We start from the raw sequence: 16,530 nt of genomic DNA, 5'->3' as shown, positions 1-16,530 counted from the left end.
CCAGGGCTACTCCCCAAGCCACCAAGCTCCCTCTTACCCCTGGCCATCTTCACTGCAGCTCAGCCTTCCAGAAATGCCCTTTCTCCCCTGATTCAGCTTCCCAGATTGAGCTCCAGCCTCACCTGCTCCAGAGACAAGCCCTCCCGCCCCCCACCCTGCCCCTGCAACCTGGTTGCTCTTTGTGTCACATGGTCCCATTTCCTGCTCTCTTGGCACCACTGGGCTTTCTTGCACTGTGGGAGAGAAATTTGCCAGATTCCATGTCTGTCTGCCTCCCGATCTGTGAGCCACCTGATACAGAAGTGGTGTATGTTTCGTCTCTGCCCTGCCAGGGCCTGGCATGGGTCCTTTGCCTAGGCGCATCGTCAGTAACAGGAGCTGTGTGAAGGAAGGAAGGGTGGATGGTAGATGCTTGCTAACATGGAAGCTGCTGAGCCTGGTGAGGGACTGGGCTGAGGATGCAGTCTTTGAACCAGAAGAAGCTGGCTAGAAACAGAGTGGAAGGTAAGGGCATTCTGAGCTTCTGCTCACTGCTCTCCCCACTTCCAGTCACCTTGACCTCAGCCCTGCTGGATCCAAGAGGCCCTTGTGCATCCCTTGGCAAATCCACCCTGGGTGTCATTAGTGGTGAGGCAACATTTTAAGCTTGCTCAATCAGCAAATGTGCGAAGATACACTGGGTCCCTGCCAACACCTTGTACTCCAACCCGCGCTCCTAACGGCTCATGACCAGCCGTGAAAACAGAATGGGAAATCAACCGCCTGGGCTTCACAAACAGTGTGCATTCAGGGTCCAAAGAGCATGATCCAAGGGCTAACAATGAACATTATTTTACAACTTTATTATTGATTACAACTTTTGAGGGCCCGGTCTTCTAGTGGCCCTTTTGCCTACTACATAGTCCCTTCTTTTTAACAGAGATGAAGAAGCTAAGAGGTCAGACAGAGAGGCCAAAGTGGGGACCAGGACCCAAGTTCTGATACCCAGCCTCCTGTCCTTTGCACCACCCCTGTCCACTCGGACACTGCTGTGCAGTCATTAACCTTGAATTTAGGTGATTTGGGCTCAGTCATGAAGGTCACAAAGGGGACAGATCCATCACAGAGGCTCTGGACTAGGGGAACACATTCTGTTGATTTGGTAACATAATCTTTTCTTATTTTTTAAACTTCTCATTATGAACAAGTTTAAATATGCACACAAGTGGAGAGACAGTATAAGGAAGCCCTGTGCGCCCATCGGCTGCCAGCTTCAGTAATTATTAACACCTGCTGCTCTTCGTACCAGAACTTGGAATCTCATTTCCTCCTGGGGAGCTAAAGGAGGCACACACCACCACCAGAGTGATCTTTTCAGATTGCAAACTGGATTGTGTCACCCTCCCTTCCTCCTCCTTTCTCAAGCTCTTGGTAGGGCGCTCTTCTCTCACCTCAACCTGGACTCTAAGTGAGAGAAAAATATGCTTCTCTCTTGTTGAAACCACATTTATCTGGGGTTTTCTCTTATTTCAATAGTTCTCAAACCAGACTACCCATTGGAATCTGTGGAAGAGCTTAAAAGCAACGCAATACAACACAACAAAAGAATCAGGGTTCAAGCCTGGCATGGTGGTTCAGGCCTTGTAATCTCAGCACTCAGGAGGATCAAATTCAAGACCAGCCTAGGCAAAATTAGTGAGACCTTATCTCAAACAGGGGAGGGGGAAATGAGGGTGTGGCTCAAGTGGTAGAGCACTTGCCTAGCATGCACAAGGCTCTGGAATCTTGTTGATCTGGAGTGTGGCTTAGGTGCCCATGTTCTCAAAAGCTGTCCAGGTGATGCTAATATGCAGTGCAGCTGAGAACCATGGCTTAGTTAAACCTGTCTGGACTGATACTTGGCTCAACTGAAGATCATCTTCCCCCAAGGAGCCCAGGAGGAACTCAGGGCTCTGTTTGCACAGAGCTTGGTGCTGGTCTCTCTGAGAAGGTGCCTCACATGCAACTTATTGCATTAGTGTGGTTTGGGTCAGCCTCCCCACTGTCCTTCGAGCACTTCTGGGATGGGATCATGTTAGGTTTATCCAGAGTACACACCCCACGAATTAAAGCTCTTACCTGTCTCCAAAGCCCGGCAGGGTCTGGTCCCTGCCTCCTCTACCACTATTGACGTCTTAGTTTTTCTGACTTCTGGCACACCTGTCTTCTTTCACTTCCTTGCATTCACCTTGTTCCCTCTCCCCTCAAGACCTGTGCATAGATCTGTCCTTCAGCTCTCATTCTCTCTTCTGGTTGAAAGTGTGCTCTGGTCACCAGAAGCATGAGCACTGCCAGAGAATGGGTTAGAAATGCAGAATCTAAAGCCCTTATATTCAGAAAGCTTTAAGAAGTTTCCCAGGATATGTAGAATAAATACGATGATAGGAAGTTCTCACTCAAAAGTATGACTGGGATAGAGGTGGGAGCCGGAGGATACTATTTCAGAAGATGTTATTTTCAGAAGAGAGGTGCTGTGCAAACAGAACAAAACTTGTTCACCATAACTGTGGTGTGTTACACAACAGAATACTGCTGACCACCTTCCCTGCTTATAGTTAACAGGCCACAAGTTCAAATGCCTGCAAGGCCTAAAAGTAAGCAGATCAGTGTCTCAATTTCTGATTGCTCCTAGAACATCACAAACTCAGTGGCTTAAAATAGCATAAATTATTTTACAGTTCTGGAGGTCAGAAGTTTGAAATGTGTTTTACTAGACTGAAATCCAGGTGTTGGCAGAACCGTTTCTTCTGTAGACACTGGGGGAGACTCTGTTCCCTTGCTTTTTCCAACTGCTCAAAGCACACACTTCTTTCCCTTGGACTGCATCATTTCAACCTCTGCTTCCATCACCACACCTCTCACTGACTCACTGACTCCTGATTCCCTTTGTTAAGGACCCTTGGGATTACATTGTACTCAGCCATATAATACAGAATAATATCACACCTCAAGATCACTAGCTGCAAAGTCCCCTTTTGTCATGGAAGGAAATGTACAGTATTCATAGGTACCAGGCAGTAGGACATAGGCATCTTTGGGAGTCTGTTATCCTGCTTACCATAATCAGCAAACTGGTGTGAAGCAAAAGAGAGCAGGGAGGCCTGTGACAAACTGGAGAGTGAAGATGCTACCTAAAGAAACATCTGCATCATGCACCTCCAGCTCTGGCTGCTCCACATGGGAATACAGACCTAGTGGGCCAGGTCTTCCAATTTTTTTTAAGCAAAACTATAAATGCAAAAATTTTTTAAAAATATCTCAAATTTTAAGCATTAGAAAGCTCAAACAGGGGAAAAAAACAAAAACAAAAACAACAACAAAAAAAACGGACAACTCTGTTGGGGCCAAACCAAGCATGTGTGCTGGGCAGAGATTTGGGCAGCCATTGTGGCCTCTGATCTGAAGTTTTCTCTCTAGGACAGTTGAGGCAGCACTGATGTATTTTGTGCAGCTTGTCACATACCAGTGAGACAAGTGGCAGTCAGGTCTGAAGTCTAGACCCTCTCAAATCCCAACGTAGAGTTGGTGTATCCCATCTGTTACCACCCATGTTCTTCCTTTTGTAATCCTATCACTTGACCTGTACCCAACTTCCTCCCAAATTCCACTCTATCCCTGCTCCATGATGGAACTCCCCCGAAGGCTGCATGTGGCACTGCCTTCCTCTACTACTTAGCTCATTTGCATGTAGCTTTTCTTGACCTTAACATGAAGGAGCCACAACCAGGGCAGTACAGTCATAGCTAGGCCTTCTGCTATGCTAGGGTGACCTCCACCTGTGCTTTACAGATGCCATTGTCAACTATAAACACAGTAGCCTCCTCCTCCCTTTTACCCCCTCCTGCCTAGCTCAGCTGGGCCTTCATAGTCTCAATGGCTCTACCAGGGTATAATCAGGAAATAAAAGCCACTCTAGGTGTTTTGATCAAGAGAGATTTAATACAGGGAATTAGACTTCGTACAGAGAATTTGCTGGGAGGCTGGGAAATCAAAGACAGGAAGTTGTTTTCAGAAAACCTGGAAATGCTACAATTATGGGAAGCCACCACCAGTGTTCTCTGCTGCAAATAGCCTGGAACTGGATACTTGTCAGGGGCTTCTCAAAGCCATGGGTAGAAACCCACGGCTGCAGCTATCCATGCACCTGCCTCATGCGCCGATTCCATGCCAGTGATATTTGTGTGCTGTCCAGGAGTCCAGCTTCTAGTCTGAACCGGACAATAATCCCTTGTGTGACCTTGGGCAAGTGCCTTTCCCTTTCTGGGTCTTAGTTTCCTCAGCTATAACAATGGGGTGCAAACTGAGGGAAAAGGAAGGCAGACAGGCAGACAGAGGAGAACTGAGTTGTGGTTAAACACTCAGAACTGCTTTTGTTTGACAGCACTCAGACTTTGATCGTGTTCATAGAGTCCTAGCTGCACTTAGAGGTTGAGGAAAATACATTTTGGGATGATTTTTAAATGCCTGTTCCCTGCATATCCTTCAGTGTTTTGGCCCACTCTCCCATCCTCAGTTCAAATGAGCAAATAATTATGCTCAGTGTAGAACACACAGTCTAGTTCATGCGCCTTTTTTGTTTGGAATCTGACTGATCTGTTCATTATTTTCAGAGCTGGAATCATCCTCAGTAACTTTCTAGACATATAAGGCGCTAAAATGCTGAAGAAATGAAATAGTTTCTCTTCCCCCAACAGCTCAGTGTAAACACCATTCCCTGGCACAATGACCTGACTATGACTTGTGTTATCTCACCCTTTCCCCTTCAATCCTTTTATCCAAACATCCACAGTTGCTCCAGGCCCAATATCCATCTGTTACGAGGTCCAGGCTTTTTTGCTAATTAAAAAGCTGAATCTAAAACATTCCTGAAAAAAATAGTCAACCCTCTGCAAAACTAATTTGTGCATTTTACCCTTGGCCTCTGCACAGTCATCCTTCTCTTTAAACCAGAAATGTCAAGCAGTGTGGAAGGTTCTTATTTTTCAATTTTTTGAATGCTTTTACAAATGCCTTATAACAGAGCCACTTTGCTGAACTCTGACGCCAGCTGCAGTTTACAATGTGTCCAGGATGAACATACAGGATGTAATCTAGATACAAAGCATTTACAGGGGACATCATTTTCTAGAAACATCATGATGGAGTCATAGTATCCTCACAGACCACTTAGGCCAGTGTTACCAAATACAATTGCACATCAGATGCATTAAGGAACTTAAAAAAATTCCTGCACTCCAACCCACACTTAATGATTTATAATCCCTCAAGATCTCTTTAAATCTTGGGAGATTAAAAAAATTATCTTAATCTCTCTATGCAATTCTAATCACAGCTAAGTTTAGACCTACTTGTCTAGTTCAGTCTTTGTCTGATAATCTCTTCTATGAGATTCTACAAATGGCCATTTAGGCCTCCTTACTCTCTTCCAGTGACGAGGGGCTTACTGCCTTTCAAATCCTCTGCATCCCTGTAACTTTCCCTCACTGATCTGGCTTTGCTTGCTAGAACCCTGTGTTTTTGTCATTCAGAGATTTGGAGGGCACACTTTGTCCCTTGAGTTCTAAAAGATCCTTCCACTGCTCGTTCTAGGACACAGCCTCCGACCATTCTCCATGAAGGTCATTTCTGACTGCCCCTGCCCTCTTAGCCCTGCCCAGCTTTCCAATGCACACTTTATCCTTGTCATGGATAGTGACAAACATCAGGTTGATTTTAAAGTGCATCTTTATTTTAAACGCTCTCTCAGTGACTTTGACCCAGTCTTTCATTTTAAGCCAAAGGAGAATAATTATGCTTAGTGCAGAATAAACAGCCTACTTCACATGACTTCTTTTGCCTCAAATCTATCTGATCTGTTCATTATTCTCAGAGCTGGGATCTTGTAACTTCCTAGACATATAAGGCTCTAAAATGCTAAAGAATAGGTACTCTATCAGAAAGGCCGGTTAATGATTGACAGTCACTAAGTCAATCAACCCCTGAGTGCCTTACCAAGTGCCCATGGGGTATCAGCTGTCCACATGCTGTGGGGGAGGCAGAAGAGGCTTTCAAGAGGGTGACACAATTGCTGGGGAACCCTGAGGAAAGCATGGGCATCAAGGTGACAAGATGCAACACATAGTGCCTAATGAAGGGCTAAATTCTGCAAGCGCTGTCAACATTCTTAGGATGCTAAAGCAGCAAAAGATTCCATAGAGAGACCTATTCGAGTCAATCAAGCAGGAAAATGTGAACTCTAAATTCTGACTGGGGAGAGGTGGGGATTTAATACAGGGAATTGGTGGGAGGGCCAGAGGTAGACTAGCTCTGACCTTAGAGCAACATGGATGAGGCCTGACAACCAAACTACATCTGAGCTTTGTGCAGCCACCATTCAAAGATCAGGTAGCCACAGCTGCCATCCATAGCCAGGAAGAAGCTGGAGGGGACACTCACATATCTGTCATCCTTCCTGTATCATCCCAAAGGGGATGTGCCCTCTGACCTCCTTCCACCTCTGGCAGGAGTACGGCTCATTGGCAGTACCTAGCTCACACCTAGAACTCTAGTGTGAGGCAGGCCAGTAACTGGGAAAGAGCCTCTGTGGGACTCCTCCCTCCTCAGCAAAAGGTAACCCCCACCCCATGCTGAATTCCTCCTGGTCCCCATGCAGTACCACCCTCAGTTGTAAATTCCTTTTCAATTGTAAATTCCTCTGCAGTTGTAAGTTCCCCCCAAAACCAGGGAGCCTCTTGGCCAGTTCAGAGCAGAAAATAGCACATGCCAAGTAAAGGGAAATCTGTTCTCAATTTGACCTCTCAGGTAAAGTCCTCTACTTAAGACCTTATGAATATTGATCACATCTCATACATACGATTAAAGACCTGGGAATCAGCATAAGTGTGTGTGTAGAATAATAAGACCTTGCCAATCAAACCTGTCAATCATCCTTGCCCCTCCTGCAAAGACAACCCAGATTTTTCTCCACCATTTTCCCTTACAACTTATAAATTGCCCTTTGAACAAAGATCTGGGCTTCTGTGCCATCTGGCCAGAGCCCACCACTCTTCCTTTTGCGGTGCCTTTCTTTCCTTTCCTTTTCAATAAAACTCTACTACTGCTTTGCAGGCTGTCCGGTTCTCTGTTGGAGAGACACAGGACCCAAGTGCTTCTCCACCAAGGTCTCCTTAGACCACCCTCTGATAACAGTTGCAAAGAAGGCTGGGAAACAGCTGGTAGCTTCTAGACCTTTCCTATCAAGAGGAGTGTGCCAGCGAGGGGAAGGGAGAGAGTGGGATGCATCTCAGCATCCTAGTAGCAAGATGGAGACCATCAGATTTCCAAGAGTCTACCCCTCACAGTGGAATTTTATGCCACCTTGCAGAGGATGATGTCACCTGTAGTGACAGAACCAAAATTCGTAATACAGAGCTAGGTTTTTAGTTTTAAGGGCATTAGAATAGAAATCACTATATGATTTCATCTTTATTAAAACAATTGTTGAAAGAAAGACTGGCAAGATGAACATCCAACAGTGGGTGAAAGGGTTACAGGTAATTTTTTTTCTTTTCATCGTTTTCCAATCTTTCCACATTGTGCATATTATTCTTTTTGCCCTTAGGATAAAAGAATATGCGTTTGAAAATGCACAAAAATAAAATCGTCAAGGAACTGGGGAAAAGCAAAAGTGGAAGTCACAGTCACGAACCACTGATTACTGTGAAGGGAGACGTGGGGGAGGGGCTAGGTAGAGAGGGTTAAGGAGGGGCTTCAGGATGACAGTGTAGGTGTGTGGTGAGGAAGGGAAGGGTCTTACTGCGTACCCCGGGGAAGCCCCTGCCCCTCTCTGGGTTTCTCTTTCCTCTCCCTTAGGACCTCAGACTAGAGCTGCATGGCCACGGAGACCCGAGCGGGGGAGCGCTGGCGTGGTTAGGACTCCTGGGGGAGGGGGGCCGGGACTGGGAACCGCAGGGTGCTCCGCCCCGCCCCGCCCCGCCTGCGGGTGCCTGGAAGGAGGAGCGGCCTGGGCGGGAGCTGGAGCCTCACTGGGGCGCGGAGGCGGCGCTGCAGATCGCTAACCCGAATCTGCCCTTGAGCCTGAGCCTGAGCCGGAGCCTGCCGCAGGTAACCACCGCGCTTTCTCCCTCGGCGCCCAGGCAGATCGTCCCTCCCGGCCCTGTAATGGAGGCTTTCCTCTCCTGGCCGCAGGCTCTCCACCTGCGGGCCGGCCTCTGCTCCGCGCGCACTGGAGGACCCTCTCCACGTCTCCCCCTCCCCACTCCGGTATCTGGGTGGCGCTAGATTGTCCCGGAGGACACAGACCTGCCAAACCTTCCCATGTTAGTTCGACCCGATCACCCCCGCCCACCTGGCCAACCCAGCCGAGGACCCCTGACCATAGCGCAGAGGCTGGGACCTGGACACGCGCCTTCTCCCGCCAGAAGGAGCGAGGTGGACACTGTCCTGGTCCGGAGAAGGTCTGGTCCTTCGCACCGTGAACCATAAAAATTGCCACTATTTGGGAAGGAACGCAGAGCTAGGCCTGTGGAAATCCAGAATGAGGCGCCTATGTTTCTTACTGTGTGTCCTGGGTGAGTCGCTGATCTCTCTGGTCCCCAGCCTTCTTCCAGAATGGGGGTCGACATCCGTCCTGATCACCAGGAACTTTAGTGAATTCACAGTGAGAAATGAGCTGCAGTCTGTTAAGTGCAGTGCACCTGTGAGAGGTGATCTTCCTATGTGCAAGTGGAGGTGATGGCTGGACCCGGTCAGAGAAAGAATAGCCTTGGCATTACCTAAAAACAGCTTGCCTGCTTAGCTCCTGCAACCCTCTTTCATGGACTGGTGAACCCCCGGCATGTGGCAGAGCCCTGAGTAAAATGGAAACCAGGTGCTCCTGATAGGCCTGCTGGGTCAGTGTCTCACGAGGGAGGGCTTTCTAGGTCAGCATTGATTTCTATGGGTTTGGGGACAGGGCTGGAGCTTTGCTTTCCTGAATGAGATCTTTGATCCTTTCCCTGTAGGGAGCGGGGGAGGGGCAAAGGGTAGGGAGGGGTAGAGGTCAGAGGACAGGCAGGTGCAATTCTGTTTTGCTGCTGGTTGGGGCAAGACTCATGTGAGACAGTGAAGGAAGAGGGACACAAATCCTGGCCAGAGAATAACTGCTTAAGCTAATCTAGGATCTTTACATACTGACTTAAATTTTATATACTGTTTACTTTTCTTAGTGGCTGTTCTTTTAGTAAAATCTACAGTGTTTTCAGAATCACAGTTGAGAATAAACAGACCCTTCCTCCCAGCTGCTGCCTGACTTGCTGCACCTGGGAACAACCTGTGCAGGGGACTGTGCCAGGGTGGTTTCTGAGGTCCTACCAGCTCTAATGTCCTGGGTGGAGTGTGAATGGCTTTTTACATGCATGAGCCCATTCAGCCTCATCCCATGGGGCATTTCACATATGAGGGGCTGAGGTTCAGAAGGGGACAGCACGTCTGTCTCCAAGTCCTTTTGGTTTCTACTCATCTTAGATCAATCCCTTAACGGCTTTTATGGAAATTCCCATGGTCCCTCATTCAGTCTATCTCTGAGCAGCAACTCTGTCACAGGCATAATTCTAGGCATCAAGGACATAGCAATGAATGACACAAACAAACCAGAATCCCTGCTTTCCTGAAGCTTGTACTTATAGAGGGTGGGAATGGGAGTGGGGCGGGGGGAGACAGACAATACACAAACACATGTAATATAGAAACTTGTATGTGGGTGGGTTTGAGGAATAGAGTGTGGGGTGGGAAGAGTTTCAATATTAGAAAGTGGGGGGCCAGGGTTGGCCTTGCCAAGGAGGTGACAGAGATGCAGAAGAGATGGGCAGTGAGCAGAGGAGAGGGGGACCTGATGGGTGGACCAGAGTTCTTCAGTTCTTTGCATGCTTTACAACCCTTGCTTTCAGAGGTAATACCCCTTAATGCTAGAATCAGAATGTCAGAGTTGGCAGGCCTCTAGGTGGCCCGTTGCCCCTCCCACCTGTTCACCCTGCTTCTCTCTGTCCCTCTCCAGAGTGGTCAGCATGCTGCACTTCCTAGTGCCCCCTGGCTGCTCTGCCTCCAGGGCAGGACCGCCCCATACTCCTCAGAAGCAGCCCTCCCAAACCCCATCTTGAACCCAGACATCCACTATAACCAGCTGTTCATCAACAATGAGTGGCAAGATGCGGTCAGCAAGAAGACCTTCCCCACAGTCAACCCCACCACAGGTGAGGTCATCGGGCATGTGGCTGAAGGGGACCAAGCTGATGTGGACAGGGCTGTGAAAGCAACCCGTGAGGCCTTCCTCCTGGGGTCCCCATGGCGCCAGATGGATGCTTCCGAGCGGGGCCGGTTGTTGAACCGCCTGGCTGACCTAGTGGAGCCGGATTGAGTCTACTTGGCCTCACTGGAGACCTTAGACAATAGAAAGCCTTTCCAGGAATCTTATGCCTTGGACCTGGATGAGGTCATCAAGGTATACCGCTACTTTACTGGCTGGGCTGACAAGTGGCATGGCAAAACCATCCCCATGGACGGTGAGCATTTCTGCTTCACCAGGCATGAGCTGGTAGGTGTCTGTGGTCAGATAATCCCATGGAACTTCCCCCTGGTCATGCAGGGCTGGAAGCTTGCCCCAGCGCTTGCCACAGGCGACATTGTGGTTATGAAAGTGGCGGAGCAGACCCCACTTTCTGCAATGTATGTGGCCTCCTCATCAAGGAGGCGGGCTTTCCCCCCGGGGTGGTGAACATCATCCCAGGTTATGGCCCCACAGCAGGAGCAGCCATCACTCAGCACATGGATGTTGATAAAGTTGCCTTCACAGGCTCCACCGAGGTGGGCCATCTGATCCAGAAGGCTGCTGGTGATTCCAACCTCAAGAGAGTCACACTGGAGCTAGGGGGGAAGAGCCCCAGCATTGTGCTGGCCGACGCTGACATGGGTCATGCCGTGGACCAGTGTCACGAAGCCCTCTTCTTCAACATGGGCCAGTGCGGCTGTGCAGGGTCTGGACCTTCGTAGAAGAATCCATGTACAATTAATTTCTTGAGAGAACTGTGGAGAGAGCCAAACAAAGAAAAGTTGGGAACCCCTTTGAGCTGGCCACCCAACAGGGTCCCCAAGTAGACAAGGAGCAGTTTGAACGAATCCTGGGCTACATCCAGCTTGGCCAGAAGGAGGGGGCAAAACTTCTCTGCGGTGGGGAGCGCTTTGAGGAGCGTGGCTTCTTTATCAAGACAACAGTCTTTGGGGACATGCAGGATGACATGAGAATCGCCAAGGAGGAGATCTTCGGGCCTGTGCAGCCCCTGTTTAAGTTCAAGAAGATTGAGGAGGTGATAAGGAGGGCCAATAACACCAGGTATGGCCTGGCTGCTGCTGTGTTCACCCGGGACCTGGACAAGGCCGTATATTTTACCCAGGCACTCCAAGCTGGAACAGTGTGGGTAAACACCTACAATACCATCACCTGCCACACACCATTTGGAAGTTTTAAGGGATCTGGAAATGGGAGAGAGCTGGGGGAGGATGGGCTGAGAGCCTACACAGAGGTGAAGACAGTTACTGTCAAGGTTCCTCAGAAGAACTCGTGAGAATAGCCTCCGTGGAGGCCTAACCTGAGTCCAGCAAATATACAACCATTTAGATCAATGGATGCCCAACTCTTTTTTAGGTATGTATCCTCTTTATTCCAAAGGGAACCCCAATGAATAAATTAGAGCTGTTCTATTTAAAGCAGGGGTGGGGGCTGGGCTGAGTCCTAGCCACCTGTTCTCCAGGCCCTGCCCTGTGGATAGCCCTTGAATTACTTCCATGAAACCTTAGAAATCTCTAGAAGGCTGGTTAAAACCACTGAGTATTCATCCATAAAGAGAAATGAAGTACATGCTACAACATGAGTGAACCTTGAAAGCATCATGCTAAGTGAAAAAAGCCACACACAAGACCATATATTGTATGATTTCATTTATGTGAAATGTCCAGACGAGGAATATCCATAGTGATAGAAAACATCCATAGGAGATGGTGGTTGGCAGGGACTAAGGGGAAGAAGGACGGGGGAATAGATGCTTACGGACAGGGGTTTTGGGGAGGGAGTTTTTGAAAATCATCTGAAATTAGTGGTGAGGACTATGCAACTTTGAAAATGTACTAAACTACTGAAATTGTACACATTTGTGGTATGTGAATTAATTCATTTAAATTAAAGTTTTAAATGCATTTGCAAATCCATTTTGTCTCAATTCTTTCTTGCTGCTAAAGGTTTTATAGTCTTGGGGATAGAAGAGACCAGGTAGTCATCGGGTCCTCTTCAGAGTGTTTCTATTCTTGTTTTCATTTTCTCTTGGCTGATGACAAAGTGCAAACGTAAGACCTTTAGAGAAATGCTCTGGTCCCACATGCATCAAGCCCATCTTATTTTGATGATTCCACTAGCATTGTCCCCTCAGCCCCTACCAAACCATACCACCCCACAAGCCATGCCCAGCATCAAGGCCATCCTGACATGCTGGGGATTCCAGTGTCAAGCCACAGAGTTGGCTGTTTATTGTTAGTCTTGCTGATTTCATTCACCAAATAATAGGAGTCAGGGTAAATCCAAGCCAGGCCAAGGTCAGCAGCAGAATGCTATGCCTATCCCACCTTGTCTTGCACCATTCTTGAGCACTTTGCTTACAAATCGCCCTGCGTTTAAATCCACTCATTCTTGTGAGCGCACCCCAGCCATCTCTTCATCCGAACATCACGATGATTTTGCTCATTATCTTAACTGGAATTTGGCCTGAAACTGCTACTTGAAGGTCCAGGATCTGTTTGGTTCTTTCATCTCCCTTCCTAGGACCTACTTCTTGTGCCATTTGTCTAGGGCTGAGGTGACCGTGACTCTCCATCTATTTCTGTGAAGCAGAGGCCTTGAGCACCTCTGCTGCACAATAGTGAAGACAAACAAGCTGGGGAGATGGGAGAGAGGGATATCCCTTATGGCTAACATATAATATTGTAATATTTCCACAAATCCTTTCTTTATTTGATTCTTAATACTTCTAAACCAGAGAGGAACTTTTTAGAGGGTGTCCCACTGTGAGGTGAAGATGGGAAAAGGCAATTCTCAAGGTCACTTATTTTGAGCTCCCAAATTCTGAGTTTGAGGACTCAGGTCGGATTCTGTACCAGCTCAGCCCTCATGTCCCCAGTCCACTTACATTATCGTTGTTCTGAATGCAGACTTGTGACCCCAGCGGTTTAATGGGGCACCATCAATCACCCTGACACAACCTAGAAGACTGAGTCATGGTAGATGATGCTACAGTACTGGGCCATCCATCCATTGATCCTTTCGACAAACATTCGTCAAGCTCTTACCCTATCCAGGCACCTTTACAGGCCACTGAGGCTTTAAAAACAATCCTGTAAAGCAAGCAGTGGAGTTATCCTTTTTTTCTTTTCAAGGAGGAAATGAAAACTGAGAGGTTTAGTAAGCAGCTTATTTGGGGTTAAGTTTCCTTCCCATGAACATGCACTAGGGGCCAGAAGGAGGGCCCTAATCCCAATGAACCTGAACCCACAACAATGCTGTGCAAGCCCAGGGGACCTGGCTTCCTGCTGGATCCATCTGGGTTGCTACTCAATGACACCTGTTGTCTTAATCAGATCGGAGACTTAGGAATTTTAATTAGGGCTGGCTCCATTCTGGGTGTGTGGCTGACCTCTGGTGGTCACCCTGTTAGTTAATTTGCTCAGCTCATTCATTGCTTTAAGGAGAAAAAAAAGTTCCTGGCTCTAGGTGGAGTGTTGCAGGGAAGAGAATTGAATAAGTCCTTGCCCTTTGGTTGGGGAACTCATGTTCTGATGGGACACAATTACAGAACAGGGTGAAAAGTGCTGTGAGGTCATTAGAGGAAAGAAATATATTAAGTGCCCACAAGGCATGATCTCATTTAAAGCTCCCAACTGGTATTGTCATTGGGTGCTTGATAAACATGGAGCCTAGAAATGCCCACCCCTCTCTGCTACATGCTGCTTCCTTCTGGGTGCACAGCTCAGTCATAAGACATGACCCAGTGGGAGTGGGATACAGGATCCTGCTGAGTGAGGAGAGGTGACTGGGCAGGCTGGCAAGGGAAGACATTCCTGGAAGAGGGAAGGCACAGAACCTTTGGGAAGCATAGAGTGGATAGTAAGCTGTTCCCATGGGGAAGGGAGAGGCCAGAGGAAAGGCTGGGGATCTAGTCAGGTGCCATATTTTGAAGGCACTGGTAGACCCTGTAGGAAGCTTACACTGTCCAGCAATGGGAAGCCCTAGGGTCTTCAAGAGAAAGGGGTAGATCATATCTGGTTTCTAAAGGTAGCTCTGCTTCCATGTGGACAATGGATTGAGTGGGCCAACCTGAAGCTGGAGGTTTCTCAGGTCACTGCTGCTCTAACTACCATGATGCTGGCTTGAACAGGGTGTGGGGGTGGTGGGAGACCTTGGTGAGCCAGGAGGCAGGCTAAGGGGTGGTGATAGATGGACAGATTAGTGCCAAAAGAGAGTGAAAAGTTGGTAAATGTCAGGTTTCTAACTTGGGAAATCATATGGGTTGTGTGCCAGCTACTGCAAAGGGAATGTTCTGGAAGAACAAGTTTAGGGACACAGAGGTGAGTTTGTTTGTTTACTGAGTGCTAACTATGTGCTAGGAACTATTCCAGGTTCTGGTGACAGAGCAGGGAACTAAACAAAAATCTCGCACATCCTAACTGATGGAGGAGGTAGACCATAAGCAAAACAAATGAAATACAACAACCATCCCTCAGTATCCACAGCAGGTTAATTCCAGGATCCCCTGAAGATAGCAAAATCTGAAGATGCTCAAGCCCCTTGTATAAAATGGTGTAGAATTTGCATATAACCTACACACATCCTCCTGTATACTTTAGATTACCTCTAGATTACTCGTCCTGCCTAATACAATGCAAATGCTTTGTAACTAGTCACTTCATTATATTGTTTGGTGACTAAAGATTGAAAAAAGTCTGCACATGTTCAATACAGTTGCAATTTTTTCCCTAATATTTTTGACCCATTGTTGGTTGAATGACCTTCAGGCATGGAGGCCAAGGGTATTAGGTCTGTCAGGTGGTTTAGGGTATGATGGAGGAAAATCTGGCTGGGAAGGGGAGTAGGAAAAATGGTAGGGTGTAGTAGGAGTTATTTTCAATCAGGTGCTCAGATATGGATAGCAAAGGACTGCAAGAGACTAGAGCATTCCTTGGTGCTCAAAGGACTGGAGGCCAGGTTCCTGGGAAAGCAAACAAGGGGCATAAATGAAGAGGGAGAAGAGCAGAGCTGGGGCAGATAGTTAGATGGAGGGCCACTGTGGACATGGATTGGGGCGTCATTCTGAATGAGGAAGGAGCCCCCAGCAGGTTCTGAGAAGAGCCTTGAGGTGATCTGACTTGGACTTGGACTGGGGCTGCTGTGTTGAGTACCAGTAATAGGGAGGTAAGGAAAGCTTGACCTTGAGAACACCATCAAGGGGGAGTAGAGAGTGAAATTTCCATAAGGGGTATGAGGCAGAAGCAGCTGGAGGAACATGGGAGGACCCAGGAAAGCGGACCTTCCAAAAAGAGGGAGCTTCCTGCAGAACCATATGCTCCCAAGAGATCAAGCACTGGGTATCCAGTGTGCTTAACCCTATCCAGATTTAAAACCCCTGCCTAGGGCCTCAGAAACTCCATGTCAGCTGGGAAGTGAACGGAAAGTATAGCAAAGGCATAGCGACTTCTTACAATCCCTGACCTCTGAAAGGAGCCCTATACCTCTATTTACATTCACTTCCAAAAACATAATCCAACATTGTTGATGCAAAGGGAGGTTGGACACAGGCATGATCTGGACAGCAACACACTGTAGAAGGACCCATGTTTCAGTGGACAGTATGCTACTGGCTCTGCCACAATGATGCCTCCATTTGCTAAATGGTGAATGCATAGCGTTCAGCCCTCTCCCAGGCTTGTGGGCTGACTGCTCCTTGTGTCCAGACTTGCTCATGCAGCTCTGTTCTCTTAATTCATTCCTCTACAAATTCAGTCCATTTTCTTAACCCTGTTTAAGGCCCACCTCCTTTAAGACCTTTCTCTGAACTTCTCAATTAAAGCTCATTGAGCTCATAACACCCACCCTTCACTTAGTCTTGTCCCGTGTTAGCTCTTACTAGTTGGCATGTCATGAAATGGGTCTAATTTTTTTGTCCCACTAGGCTGTCTCTCACATTCCCCAAGCAGATCTGCTTTCTCTTCCTGTCCTCTGTCACTCCCTGCAGAAGCTCCAGGCTCAGTATCCCCTGCAGAATGGGTAGTGCATGGCCCTTCACTCAGCTGGTCCTCAGAGCAGCAGTCAGGGAAGTGATGCTGACCTCCCTGGGTTGGGAGGAAACAGAGGCTCAGAGTCAAGGGAAGAGAACGAGACCTGTGGATTACGATAATGCGTCACCTTAGCTCCAGGTCCTCCAGCTCTAAAGCTATTCT

The 16,530-nt window shown here is 47.9% G+C and overlaps 1 protein-coding gene across 1 annotated transcript; it reads left to right on the top strand.

Annotated features, from left to right (window-relative positions):
• Nucleotides 1-7,957: 7,957 nt before the first annotated feature.
• On the top strand, nt 7,958-12,255 carry Aldh1b1 (aldehyde dehydrogenase 1 family member B1). The gene is given in 4 exon segments (XM_020157879.2): nt 7,958-8,121; nt 10,052-10,721; nt 10,724-11,029; nt 11,032-12,255. Coding segments are annotated over 3 exon segments (1,263 nt in total). The 5' UTR covers nt 7,958-8,121; nt 10,052-10,348; the 3' UTR covers nt 11,616-12,255.
• Nucleotides 12,256-16,530: the final 4,275 nt, after the last annotated feature.

Source organism: Castor canadensis, chromosome 13 (genome assembly GCF_047511655.1).
Source record: "Castor canadensis chromosome 13, mCasCan1.hap1v2, whole genome shotgun sequence".
NCBI lineage: Eukaryota > Metazoa > Chordata > Mammalia > Rodentia > Castoridae > Castor > Castor canadensis.
This window is presented reverse-complemented; position numbering and strand designations above follow the sequence as displayed.